This window comes from Rhamphochromis sp. 'chilingali', assembly GCF_963969265.1.
Source record: "Rhamphochromis sp. 'chilingali' genome assembly, chromosome: 22".
In the NCBI taxonomy this organism is placed as follows: domain Eukaryota; kingdom Metazoa; phylum Chordata; class Actinopteri; order Cichliformes; family Cichlidae; genus Rhamphochromis; species Rhamphochromis sp. 'chilingali'.
Genome location: NC_137950.1, coordinates 2002917 through 2017409, shown reverse-complemented (window position 1 = coordinate 2017409; position 14493 = coordinate 2002917). Strand labels below are relative to the sequence as shown.

The 14493-nt window shown below is 43.7% G+C and overlaps 1 protein-coding gene across 1 annotated transcript; it reads right to left on the bottom strand.

The window, feature by feature from the left end:
• Positions 1-5833: 5833 nt before the first annotated feature.
• cyp26a1 (cytochrome P450, family 26, subfamily A, polypeptide 1) lies at positions 5834-12379 on the bottom strand. Its single transcript, XM_080873016.1, has 7 exons — positions 11353-12379; positions 10922-11146; positions 8806-9087; positions 8499-8648; positions 8277-8411; positions 6903-7049; positions 5834-6807 (listed from the first exon to the last, which is right to left on the bottom strand). Exons 1-7 carry the CDS (start codon positions 11539-11541, stop codon positions 6469-6471), a joined length of 1467 nt encoding a protein of 488 aa, XP_080729142.1. The 5' UTR covers positions 11542-12379; the 3' UTR covers positions 5834-6468.
• Between the last annotated feature and the right edge of the window lie 2114 nt (positions 12380-14493).

Here is a 14493-nt window from a genome sequence, read left to right as displayed (position 1 = left end):
CCACCACATCACCCCCATCCTGAAGCAGCTTCATTGGCTTCTGGTCGTCAAACATGGCATCACTTTAAAAATACTTCTGTACACATTCAAGGCTATTCGTCTTCCCTCTGATTTGGTTCACATCACCGTCTCGGTGCCTCAGATCCTCTTCTTCTCTTTCTCTCTTCGTTGCTTCCCTTCGTCTTCGGGGGGCAGGGCTCTGCTCCTCGACCTTGGAGTCCCCTTCCTCCTGATCTGAGAAGGATCACCTCATCTTCTCTTTTTAGGTCTAGACTCAAAACCACATAAGCTTTCCACTCTGCTAACTTTTCATCTGTTCCTTCTGTTATGTTTCTCATTGTTGTGTCTATTCCCTGCTTTTATGCCGACTTTCACTACTTTGCTCCTTGAGTGTTCTGAAAGGCGCTTTTAAATAAAATGTATTATTATTATTTATAAACCACATCAATCTTCTTATTGCCTCCTCAAAGCTTTTTCTGTTTCATATACTGAAGAACCGCTACGGCCTCAGGAAGACTGAAACCCACAACCTTCCTTCTTTAATGCAACAGCACACATTTCTGCTCCACCAGGCAGGATACAAGACAGTAACAGCGCTGTGGATAAACATAGTTTGTTCATAGCAGTTTTGGGGAGTGTTGATCAAATTCCGAGTTATGTTATCCGTTTTCCTGGTAAAATCTGAAGAAAGGAGCGGTGACTGGAGATATTTGCACAGCAGTGTTCATAGTAATACGAGTAAATACAGACTCCTCCTGCCGTTCTTTGGCATTCTTTCCTGTTGTGTCCTTTTGCTTCCACACACACTCGTGTATTGTTCACGGTTGTTCAGTGTGTAAAGGTGCTGCCTTCAATAACACGACTCTACCAACTATTACAATGATTTACTTTGGACTGTTTCAGGCCTCGGGATCTAAATGAAAGCAAGCGAGCTTTAAACCTCTTTCAACGCTGTGTTGTAAATTCACTAAAATGGTCAAAAATGCAGACAAAATGCCCTTGGCCGTGCAGAGTTTTGTTTCTGCTGGGTGATGGCGAACAATGGTGGGGAGGAAACGCTCTTTAAAATGAGAAGAGGAGGCAAAGTTCAGAAAAGTTCATTCACATCGTTCGAGGGCTGGACCAGCAGCGATAGGATGGTCGGACATAAAGGTGTCAGCAACAATTTACTATTACAATTTGGCCATTAAGCTGAATCTCTTATCCACGGTGACTTACACTAAGTACAACAGTTCAGCATTTGTGGATCCAATGATTGCAAGAGGCACAGTAATAAACAAGGGCCAGGGACAACAGTACAAAGCTAAGAAGTCAACATGGTATGGAGGGAGGCTGGTTGTAAATCAGAATGGCACCAGAATAAGAATCAGCTCGTGAAAGAGGCCAAACCACATTTGCCAGTAAGGCTTCCATTGAAGTGCAAAAACTCTGGGTCTCATTTACCGAGCAAAGTGAAGACTGCAGAGTTACAGATACACGCAGCCCAAAGTTTCACACACTCGTCAGACTGACGACGCTCGTCACTGTCGTTTGTCTGACACGAACCATCAGGTTACTCAGAGAATTCGATTCCATTTGATCTACACAGCGCGAAAACACAGTCGCCTCGAGGTGCTTTATATTGTAAGGTCGACAATAATACATACAGAGAAAAACCCAACAGTCATATGACCCCCTGTGAGCAGCACTTTGGTGACAGTGGGAAGGAAAAACTCCCTTTGAACAGGAAGAAACCTCCAGCAGAACCAGGCTCAGGGAGGGGCGGGGCCATCTGCTGTGATTGGTTGGGGTGAGAGAAGGAAGACAGGATAAAGACATGCTGTGGAAGAGAGACAGAGGTTAATAACAGATATGATTCAGTGCAGAGAGGTCTGTTAACACATAGTGAGTGAGAAAGGTGACTGGAAAGGAAAAACTCAGTGCATCATGGGAATCCCCCGGCAGCCTACGTCTATTGCAGCATAACTAAGGGAGGATTCAGGGTCACCTGGTCCAGGCCTAACTATATGCTTTAGCAAAAAGGAAAGTTTGAAGCCTAATCTTGAAAGTAGAGATAGTGTCTGTCTCCCGAATCCAAACTGGAAGCTGGTTCCACAGAAGAGGGGCCTGAAAACTGGAGGCTCTGCCTCCCATTCTACTTTTAAATACTCTAGGAACAACAAGTAGGCCTGCAGAGCGAGAGCGAAGTGCTCTAATAGGGTGATATGGTACTACAAGGTCATTAAGATAAGATGGGGCCTGATTATTTAAGAGCTTGTATGTAACATGTGTATGTTACACCAGAGTTTATTGTCTTTGGAGAAATTTACCTTTAACAACCAAAAGAAACACGTCGTGTAAGATAAGCGAAGGAATCGTAATTCTAGTATTAAATCAGATGACCACATCTGACTGGTAGTGATAGTGGGGATACAGAGAGAAAAGGCGAGGGGAGAGCACACGATGTGCAGTGCAGGAAAGCATTCATAGATACATGACAGGAGATATGTTTGAGGCGTGGTCCTGGTCCTGTGAGCGTGATGTGAGAGGCGTTGGTCGGGTGTGTGGAAGTGTGAAAGGAGCCAGTGGCTGTGCTTCTTTTCCCCTCACGTAGTACAACATGAGAGAAAAGAGCAGCTGTAAAGCAAAGTCATGGATTAAACACATAAATGTACCAAAGTTCAAAATGTCTGCTGAGGGGTGTCAGGATCCAGGAGGTGAGGTGTGGCGATGCAAAAGAGCTCGAGGAGCTTAGAAAGAAAAGCGTCTGGACTTCTTGAAGTTTCCTTGAAGACGTTTCATCTGAGAAGCTTCTGCAGTTCTTAGAGCAGCTGGTCCAGACACTCCTCAGACTACGATCCTCTCGATCAGTGCTCAAAACGGTTAGGATTTGTTTTAAGCACAATGAACTCTCTGTGCTAACCAGATAATCTGATCATTAGCTCCTCTGCTAGCTCGTAATGTGTTCTTCGAACAATCGTCTGCAATGTCGGCTGCAGTAGCTGCTGTTTCTCACTTTTTGACATAAACACACTTAAACAGTAATCCTTTAACAGTCTGTTATCATGAGTGAAGACACATGAATGCTATGATACTGGACTGCTTTTATTCTTCTTCTGTAAATCTTTACTGGCTTGGTGCCCTGAAAGTGAACCGACCAGTATGAACTCTGGTTCACCCTCTGGCTGCTCATCTGCCAGGGTCATCAGGGCACATCGTTGCTTTGCCTGCTTGTATGGATTCCAGATTTTTCCTCTGTTGCTTTCCTCCTCGCAACAATTGATAAAGAGGTGTGTGTTTGTGTTATCACTACATTTACAATCACTCTTACATCACACTCACTGTTTCTGCCTTTAACCCAGACGTTTTACATTCCCTGGATTTCAATGTAAAAATATGCAATCTTACAATAAATTGTATCAGATGTAACTTTAAAAAATCGAGCCAAAGTAAAACTGTGTTCCTCCTGACGGCCAGCAGCAGGCAGAAACGGTCAGGTTTTAATAGAAGTCTGAAATCTGTGACTATGATAAACACTTTGCTGATAGATTTTCAGTCTCAATCATTTTGAATAATATAAGCGTAAACACACTCTGCTGGGTCCACTGCAGTAGCAAAAAAGGACAATACAGCAGGCGATGCAACACATCAGTGAAAGTTCCCGACCTCTCAGTGTGTTGTTTCATCATGTCCACTTTCAGAAGCTCTCAGCTGATGGGTGGCATTGTTGTGTCTGTGTCCATCTTTTATATACAGTCTATGAATAGAAAACACAAATAGTTAATTTTAAATAGTCAAAAAAATGTGTTTAAATAGAGATAAATAAAAATAACCACATTTTAATGAATATATAAAAATCTACATTTATTGTATGTAAAAGCAAAGCATTGAGGCAGCACTGTGTGTCAGAGGTAAACCAGCAGTGAGCTGGTATTAGTCATCAGTCTGGTTAAACCAGATGCAGAGAGCAGCTTTAAACTGTTTGTTGGAATAGGAGTGACTGGCTGTAACCTGAGGGAACTCTACAGGGTCTGCTGCAGAGCAGAGGGTACTGGAGGACCTGGTACGTGAGAATAAGTGTTGCTGCATTTGATCGCAACAGTCTACTTAGAGAGATGACACCAAGGCTCATCTCTCCAAGGGCCCCAGAATGTCCAAGACAAGGCAGGTGGGAAGTGGGCAGACAGGTAGAGAACTGGTAATACTAGTACATTAGCTGGTTTTGGCACCCAGAGAAACACTGGTTACACAGGGGGAAGCACAGGACACTGCAGAAATTCAAGGAGACCCGATTAGCACTATGTGGGAAAAGACAGGCTGGAGGAATTCTGCCTAGAAACACCATAAGTGGAAGGATGGCCATGGCAGGAGGGCTGCACCCACGGACGGAGCAGAGACTGTGTTGGCTGAGCGAAGTCACAACAGACGCTAACAAATGCAGAAAACACAAAAACTATGTTTTTAAAAAGTGTACATATCTGCCTGAACTGGGATATGTGGTGTTTCCTTTCTGTTCAAATGTCATTTCAATCACTTCTCTATGCACACGACGATTTGGAGGGTTTGGAAGAAATGACTCCATTTCTGTCTGAATGAATGACAGATGAAATCTCTTAGAAGTAAGTGTGTTTTGATGAACAGTTGATTCTACGCTGACGTCAGAGTCAAGTGTTTTCAAGGATAACAATCAGGTGTTAGAGAGAAAAGAGACTAAATCCAAAGTATGACCTAAACACGTTTAGAAAGATGATTTATGGCCACAGCATCTGGACTCCACCAGCCCAGAGTGTACGAGGAGGAAATTAATGACCACTGGACGGCAAGAAGACAGCCTCTTTGCAGTTTTTGGTGGAGAAGCATCCCAGCATAAGAGCAAATCAAATCAAATCACTTTTATTGTCACATCACATGTGCAGGCACACTGGCACAGCACATGCGAGTGAAATTCTTGTGTGCGAGCCCCACAAGCAACAGAGATGTGCAAACACAACAACACAAACGAGCAAAATACAAGAATGGCCAACCTGAAACTAATAAATATATGTACAATATATAATAGTGTATGCATTTCTGGATGTGTATACTAAATATTTTCCTGTGTGTGTGTGTGTGTGTGTGTGTGTGTGTGTGTGTGTGTGTGTGTGTGTGTATACACATTTTTACAAATTAAATAGTAAAAAAATAAAATAAAAATAATAATAATAATAATAATAATAATAATAATAAAATATACAGAGTTGAATATGTGCAAAACAAGTGGCATTTATATACAGTGTGGAGTGCATAATGTTAAAGTTCCAGTAGTGAAGCTGAGGTGTCTATGACGTGTTCAGCAGTCTGATGGCCTGATGGAAAAAGCTGTCTCTCAGTCTGCTGGTACGGGACCGGATGCTGCAGAACCTCCTTCCTGATGGAAGCAGTCTGAACAGTTTATGGCTGGGGTGACTGGAGTCCTTGATGATCCTCCCCGCTTTCCTCAGGCACCGCTTCCTGTAGATGTCTTGGAGGGAGGGAAGCTCACCTCCAATTATCCGTTCAGAGCACCGCACTACTCGCTGGAGAGCTTTGCAGTTGTAGGCGGTGCTGTTGCCATACCAGGTGGTGATGCATCCAGTGAGGATGCTCTCAATGGCACAGCATGTCTAACATGCTGGAGCAGGATGGCTCATCACTGAGAAAATGATGGAACATGGAAATATCCCAAAGCTGCAGAGTTTTGTTTCCAGCTCTGAGTCTCTAAATGTAAACCTTGAACCAGCACTGAGAAGTCAACCTTTACGAGACGCTGACAGAATACTGGTTTAAACGATGTAATCCCATTACATTTTAAAGTCAGACTTTTGGGCCAGGTTTTTAGTCTAACTTTATAAAAGACGACATTTGTCAAACTAAAAATCCACAGTCTACATATCCATGATGATTTTCAGTTGTGCTTCCATAGATTTATTTTCTGCCTCATTATGCACTCATGGAGGAGGCTGAACCTGTTCTATAATAACTCGAAACCAGAGTTACAACCAGCATCATGGACATTACAAAAGCCCATGTAGCATAGTGAGCTTACTGGTGCACAGACACTCAACAGCATCTAACCAGACATGTGCGATCATTTTTGGTTCAGTGAAAGACGAAAAACAAACACTTCTGCAAATTTGTTTTATTAAATAAAACCCAAACATCAGCTGAGGTCCAATAGAAAGGCATATTTATATTAACAGACACATTAAATATGTACAGTCCTGTAGACACAGCTCACAGGTCCAGAGTGCCTCTCATTCATTTTGCTCAGCTCAAGAAAAAACACAAATCCAAAGTATAAATAGTAGAATATAAAATTTGCTCTTGTGTAATCTACACTATGTACAGTTAATGCTTAAACACTGACACCAAGCTAAAAGGAACATCCTCCTGTTCATGTGAGTGAGTCTGCAAACAAATCTTTTATGACTTTTGGGGAAAATAAAAATAAATCTGAGATGTTTATTCGGTTTAATTTTGTACATAGCTGGTGAACTTGGTTGGCAGATTGTCTTCGGGATAGACAGTAGGTCCTGTTTTCATGGTTGGAGGCCCGTTTAAAAGAGTCCAGTGACACTTTGTTACCACCTCCACCAGGAACACCTTCAGCAGAACCTTGGCAAATTCCTTCCCAATGCACATCCTGGAGCCACCACCAAAGGGGATGTACTGAAACCTGGAGGAGTCCGCACACGGATCGGACATGAAGCGCTCTGGCTGGAAGTCTTCTTTGTCGGGGAAGATCTCTGCCACATCATGAGTGTCGCAGATACTGTAGACGACGTTCCAGCCTTTGGGAATCTGGTAACCCTGAGGAGGCAAGTGGAAATCATTAGTGAGCCGCTTCTGTCATGAGTCTAAAAGCCTCCGTGTTCATGTTACTTATGAAATTGTTGCCAGCTTACATTGAGCTCAAAGGTCTTGAGGGCCACTCTGAAGCCTCCAGGCACAGGAGGGTTGATCCTCAGCGTCTCTTTGATGACACAGCCTGTGTATTTCAGCTGCTCCAAGGACTCGATGTTCAGGCTCTGTAGGTCCATGCCCTGCGCCGCCTGAACACAGAAAGCGATATCCAACTGTTCTGTGAAGCTGCAAAGTCAGCTGCCCGTCTTTGTTTTCCCTCAGTTTTCTAAGCTTAGTCAATGCACACAACAAAGGAACCCACACAGCCACAGGAAGAACTCCACAGAAGAAGTCTCCAAGTGGGGTTCAAACCAGAAGCCTCGATGCTGTGAGGCAGCAGTGCTAACCACTGATGGCCACTTGAGGTTCTTCAGAAGCTTCAGTATGGATGGAGCTCCACAGTAGTTCTGTGATGTGCAAAATTATTGAAGTAACTTTATTATAGTTTAATTTAACCAGAAATACAAGTCTTGGGAAATCTAAAGCATCAGACTGGACAGCAAAGACTTGGGACTGTTATTACACAACAAGTCAAAGCTGCCATATAATCTGCATCATTATACCTGCATTAATAACATTCTTTACAGCATTATTTCATCTAATAATATTTCTCACAGTATTGATACTGCATTACAGCTGTTTATTGAAGATGTCCATTTGAGGATCCTTCCATTATGTTAACTTTTATTACAAGTACGGTCAGAAGTATTTCATACACATTGCATATCTGTGCTTATTTTGAGTTGATGTTCAGTTCATTAAGGGTTTTAAGCTTCACTGGCGTGACTGTCCAGGTGATCCATGCTGAGGGAAACTAGAACATAGAAGGATAACTGCAATGCATGCTTACAATACATATAATACATATAATCTAGGAATAGGCCTGAGCAGAGGCCCAAATGTTTCCAGCTTCTTGTTGCAAACCTGTTGCATTTTATTCTACTTGGTAACAGATGACTGGAGGCGATAACCAGCCCTCAGACGCTCTGAGGGCTTAAGATTATTACTTGTATGGAAGGTGTTATCAAAATGAGAAGTTCTATGTCTGCTTATAGCTATTAAAGATGTACGACTAACTGTGACTAATGCCTGGAACCTATTTTAATCTGTCATTGACGCCATGGGGGACGTGTACCCCACTGCTTTATAAGTGTCCACAACATGTATTTGGGTCAGAAGACATATGTTGATGTTTTCTCCGGGCTGTTAATAAACTCATCATTTGATTGCACTTTTCTGGGGCCTCCGTGGTTTGACACTGCTCTACCTTGATCGATTTTGTGACAAAGCTCAGCACCAGGTGATAGATGGGTATGAAAGTCCAGACCTTGTTTTTACAAAATAAGCTAAAAACAGTCCCTGTAAACAAGCTTTACCTTGTCCTCGAGCTCCTGTCTCAGTTTATGCACTACTTTGGGGTTTAGACCCAGGAACATGACCAGAGAGGTGGCTGTGCTGGCTGTGGTTTCATGCCCCCCAAACAACAGCTCTGTGGCAGACTGCTTGATGGCCTGCAAACAGAAATACACTTACAGTGGCTCATATGGACAGAAATCGGTTTTGCAGACGTGCGTTGCAGCAGGTGACCTCCTCATTACCTGCATGCTGATGGGCTCTTTGTTCTTGTTGCTGCTGTCTATGAGCTGCTGCAGGGCGTCTCTGGGTTTCCACTCCTGGTCTGACTCCTGCACCTTCTTCTTGATGTTCTCCTCAATCTTAGAGTGGATGAAGTTCCTTGCTTTCAGACCCTGCAGGAGAGGAAGCAGGAAAGGTGGGAATAGAGGGGAAAACATCAGATGAGGGTAGGCGAGAGAAGACCTAAACGATTTCATCTTGTCCGTAAAGTTTTGCTATTATTTGGACTAACTGTACAATTTTAAAATATTGGCATTTCATGCTTCTTACCCTGTACAGTCCACTGAAAGGCACATCAATGGGCAAAGAGAACAGGTTCTTGATCATTTCCTCGAAAGCCTCCACCAGCTCGTGCTCATTGGTTTGAATCTGCTCCGGCTCAAAGCCCAGCAGGACCCTCATGGCAATGCGGAACATCAGCCGCTTCATCTCTGGGTAGACCAACACGCAGGAGTCACTTGCCAGCCATTCCTGCACTGCAGCCTGAACTTCCTCCTGGATAACGGGGATATAGAGCTCTAAAGCCTCCCTGGAAAAGGCGCGCAGGATAGCCTGAGGGGGCACAGGAGTGATGATGGAAGAGCAGACTTAGTGAGACCATTTCACCTCAGTGCCGGTGTCAAAGACAAGTATTCTGTCCTTAAATGTTTTTAGTTAGGCAATATGCCAGAAATAACATTACAGCTCGACAAATCAGCAGCTGACATCACTTCATTTACACTGATTCCAGGTCAGTGTGTTAGCAAAACTTGAAAAAGACGATTTGCATCTGGAACCAGTTTCAGAATAATTATGCAGACAAATGCAAAGCAGCTCAAGTCCGACTTTTAATGTTTAGATATGGTTCCAGCTCAATGCACTTTATATTGTGAAAGACTGTCACATTATTCCCCCTGCCAAGCTCCTGGCAGATGTGCAAAGAAATCTTTTAACAGGAAGAGATCGCCAACAGATCCAGGCTCACAGAAGCAGCTACGTAGAACGACCTGCGACCAAATGAGGGGTGAGGGGGAAAGACTAGAGCAAAGAGGAGAGACCACAGCGAGACTGAGGACAAAGACGTGCAGAACATGAAAGAGGAATGAGTCTATAGCAGCATAACTAAGCTGGTTCAGCATCACCTGCTAGAGTCCTGATTTTAAGCTTTATCAAAACAGAAACATTCAAGCTGGGTTTCAAGAGCAGGGTGGGTGGTGTGGGGTGCACAACTCCGTGTGGGCCTTCTGCTCGACAAAATCCAATTGGTCTAAAAATGCTATGGTCAAAAAACCTCGACCACACCTCGCTGAATAAAGCAAAAACATTACTTCTCGTTACTCTTTAGTTTTACTATAATTATTTGCATGTTTTACATCACTGCTTGCAACAAGCAGTGATGTAAAAGCTGCAACAGCTTTAATGCCTCAGCACATCTGAAGCTTAACCTAAATTATAAGACTCCTCCGAGGCACAGTGCGTGCCGAAATGTGGGTCGCACGTGCGATTCAACGGGTTTCAGCTATATTCAGAGACTGCTATAAACCATTTTTATTTTATTTCTTGGCATATTTGCTTAAACAGAATCAATGTTAAATGAAAATTGCATTTCCCCCTCACATTTGAAAAAGTAAGCATTATTGTGAACTACAACTATAGACCTTTCAGAGACCATCACTGGGTGTCTTTTGGATTCTCTCTTTATTAGTATGTGCTCAAATGTGGGACTTTACAGGACACCAACTAGCAAAAACGTTTTGATACAGCTGTCCCAAAATACGGATCCTGATTCACTCTTTTGAGAATCTGGGGCTTTTATGTTTACAGTTTAAGATATTCATGTTCAAACACTGCCACAGATTTCAAAAACAAACAGAAACATGCAGGAAGTAGGTGGATGGAGCATTCTCTGGAGGATTTGATATGAAGCTAAGATTGCAAAAAACCAAAGTCTAAATTCTAAACGATTTTCGATTCGATTCTAAAACAAATTAGAGACAGAAAATGTTCTGAGAATGTGTTTGTATGGAATGACCCTGGTATTAGAAAGACAAACTACATTGTGTCAGGAGACATCAAGTCTCTGCTTTCATAAAATGACAGAAAGTTTCTTTAAAAAACAAAACAACAACAAAACTCACTACAATGACACTGCAGCAGTAGCTGTCAAATCTGGAGGTATAGTGTGACAGATATGACCGTGGCATGATGATATTGAGCTTCAGCACCTGGAGGTAACTGGTGCAAACTGGTGCCATGTCACAAACCTGAACAGAACCGAAGTGACCGAGCTCGAGTTTCCCGGTTTTTGTAGAGAGGAGACGCATTTGTTCAGAGTTTGGACGCAAACCTGATGTAACCCCCCCGCTGTAGCCAGTGCTCCCTCTACGGAAAGGTCAAAGTAACTTACTTTTTTTTTAGTCTTGTGCTGAGCTCCGTGCATGTTGGAGAGCGTCTCCGTGCCCAGGATCGCGCGAACAGAAGCGGGCCACTGCGCGGACACCAGCCTGTGCTCCCCCAGGAGGATCTGCTTGACGTTATCCGCGCCAGTCACGCGCACCGTGCGGTTCCCGAACAGGTGTGTGCGGTAGATGTAACCGTACTTCTCCCGCTTCATCCGAAGAAATGTTTTCCTCTGTGAACATATGGCCACGCAAACAAACTGTCACGTGTGGATGGTTTTACCCTCACGCACGATACATTAAATATACATGAACACATTTATGACAGTGGGTTCATTTTAATTCTACACTTCCCATAAGCTCCGGGAAACCCAAACTTTCACGCTTAAGTTGAATATAATATTTCATCCTCCGCGTGATGACAAGAAGCAGCGTTTACCTGGAGGAGGAGTTGCAGCGTCTCTCCAATGAAAGGCAAGCCCATGGACCCGGGGGGCAGCGGGAAAGGGCAAGTCGGGTCTCTGCATCGGAGCGTGTAAATCTCCCACAGCTTCACGGCCAACAGGAATAGCAGAATGGGAAGCGCTACGGTGCACAAGAACGTGGTCAACAGTGCATTCACGACCATGTTGCAGCGTCTCGTGGGCCCGGTGAAGACTTCAGGTGGAGCTCAGTCTGCGTCTGGGACTCCGGTGTGCCAAGCCGCAGTTTTTATAGGCTGGCAAGCCCGTGGGCAGCCCATTACCTTCTCCTCCCTCCGATAAATTAGTTCACGCAAAGTTCATCTTTAATTGTGGGTGTTGCTCGGCCCCGCCTCCGACCTGTGCTGGCCGACTCGCCTCACCATTTGTTCCAGAGGCCACGGCTTTAGTCCCTACCTCCTGTTGCACGCACACAATCCACGGCGGATTTCACTGAGAAAAGGTGATGATTCCCACCGAGACAATGGAAGTCCCAAGACGCCTTTGTTGGCAATAAGCAGCTACTTTACACACTCATTACCTTGGCTTAAGCCCCGCTTGTAGGAGCGGTAATCATGCGCCGAGTATTCAGGAGCAATGACCTTTCCAATTTTCAGAAAATGTAAAAGCGGCGCTTAATCCCTCTCCCCGTGGGTGCCGTGGGTGCCATTCATAGTTAAAAGTCCGAGTTGTTTTTCTTTCATAGCCTGTGACCGCTGTGGCTTACCCTCCTGCCTTAATTATAAATCAATACGTGAATAAGGCAGCACGTGACTATCAGAGATGAAGGTGGAAGCTGCGCTGCGCGGTGACGCGCGGCTTCTCTTTCAGCCGCTTTCTAATCTCGAAGAAGACTTTAACCTGCCGTCAGTCTGTCCTGCCGTGTGCGTGTTATAAAAATGATATCTCTCTGAGTGGGTTCAAACACGGGTCACACGCAGGGTTATTCCCAGGTTACGCTGCTGCACGCAGAGTAAACACCGAGCAGAGAACGTCCTCGTCAGCCGAGCCGCTGCGTTTGGACTCTTTGTTTTTACGAGCTGCCATAACTTCACAAGGGGTGTGTGTGTGTGTGTGTGTGTGTGTGTGTGTGTGTGTGTGTGTGTGTGTGTGTGTGTGTGTGTGTGTGTGTGTGTGTGTGTGTGTGCGAGCGTGCGTGTGCGCGCTCAGCCTGACAGAGACAGCTTGGCTGCTGTTTTTACAGCGAAGCATTACACGGATGGATCTTTCTGTTCTGGCTGACTGTGCGCGCCCTGAGGTTCACCCCTGTGGAAGGTGCGGCAGCTATCACCATTACAGCCAGGACGTATAATCGGATCTCCCGTCACGGCCTGCTAGAAAAAAAAGACTTTTTCTTTAACTTTTGCATGGCTGTAGCGCACCAGGTAAATCTCTAGGATACAATTAAAGACATACTTGGGTTGTTTTTTCAGCCTTGTTGTGCAGTAAGACCAGGATCAGTGTCTCTCTTCCCATGTCTACAGATTCATAAAGGTGCAAAACTGATTTGTTCTACATTTCTTTACAAGTGAAGTGTGACTAGTACAAACCAGGTGACACCACCTTAGCTGCAGGTGGGGCCAACAACAGGCCCTACCTTTGTTTCTTTTGACAAACAGGACCCTTGACCTTTACATTGGGATAAAAAAAAGGAATGCTTTATTACAGTTTCTCAAAATCAACAAGACAATATCAAATATATTGTTATACTAAAATATGAATACTAAAGACTACATTTCAAATTCAGTTCAAATTAATAAAAAACTAAAACAAACACGAGGTAATATTAGCGTATAAATAGCTGGATTTCCTGGAAGTAGCCTGTTATTTTGGGAAAAAGCTGAACAGTGAACAAGAAAATACCTGAAACAACATTTCCAGATGTTGTTTTGTGTGTCTGTGTAGTAGGGTGGGTCACATGGAATTAGGCACACAGCCTCAACAGGTCAAGTGGAGTACTTTGGATGCAAACGTAGGATCTTTATATCTGTAAAAAAATTTCATGGAAGAATATTTGTCTGTGCTGTGCACAGCTGTCACAGAGAAGTCTAGTCCAAGCCTCACCTCTCAGCTGTCATGTGCACTCTGTGCTCGGTGACAGAGTTACTGGGCACACTCTGCTGGTTTCCAGGCTCCAAGTCACATTTCCCCTGATAATAGTCTCTAATGTAAAACACTGTGACATATATCATATTGTGATGTACCTTGGGCACCAGTGTGTTGCTCAGCTTTCTGTTTAAAAGCACTGTGCAAAGCTGCTTTTAGAGTAAGTTACATTTTCATGTCATCGTTTGATCATTTGCAGAATGCTTCTGACAACCAGAGTTATCATGTATGAGAGAGAGAGCGCTTTGTGATGGACTTTCAGGGTGAATGGGTTTCCAGCTGGTCATGCTGTGGATGGTGAGTTTTTCACACGACAATGTGAATGTGTGAAACAGCATTCTGCTGTTGAGGTGTTATGAGGTGGGGAGAGGGGACAGGAGGTGAAGGGAAGTTCAAGTGTAAAGAATGATTCCTCCATGTAAACGCCCACACAGTGACTCTGCTGCTGTCAGTTAGTGCTGCATGCATAGCTCCCAGGCTAACACCTTCCATCACAGTCTGTTCTTATACACTTCAGCTTTAGCCACAACACAACTTTATACAAAGCTTCAGTTCAATTCAGTTTATATAGCACCAAATCAAACAACAGTTGCCTCAAGGTGCTTTATATCGTAAGGTAAAGACTTAAAGGATATAACTTTTAAATGTAGTTCTTCTGCTGTAGGTGGATTTTAGGCTTTCTTCTTTTGTCGTCCATTTGTGTTGTTTTTAAGGACACACTGCACAACAGGCTGAGATGTGGCAGGTTTTTATTTACTGATAGTTTTTCAACTTGTTGGTGCAAAAATGCAGTTTTATACATGCATATATCTTTGGCATTTTTCATACATTCAGCTAAAGAACTAAGTGTCTCTTTTTTCAATTAAATTGAATTTAAAGTTTTATTTATATAGCACCGAATCACAACATTAAATGCTTAGTAAATGCTTACTCTGTAACCACATGCTTAAAGAGTAGGAATCTGGTTAGATACCATATTTCTAAGCTTTTCAGGGCCGAGTACAATAACCTCA

Coding starts and splice junctions, on each gene's coding strand:
- cyp26a1 (XM_080873016.1), bottom strand. CDS start 11,541: ATGGTCGTGAATGCACTGTTGACCACGTTCTTGTGCACCGTAGCGCTT. Junction 11,147..11,352: donor CGCTGCAACTCCTCCTCCAG/GTAAACGCTGCT, acceptor ATATGTTCACAG/AGGAAAACATTTCTTCGGAT. Junction 9,088..10,921: donor AGCACAAGACTAAAAAAAAA/GTAAGTTACTTT, acceptor GTGCCCCCTCAG/GCTATCCTGCGCGCCTTTTC.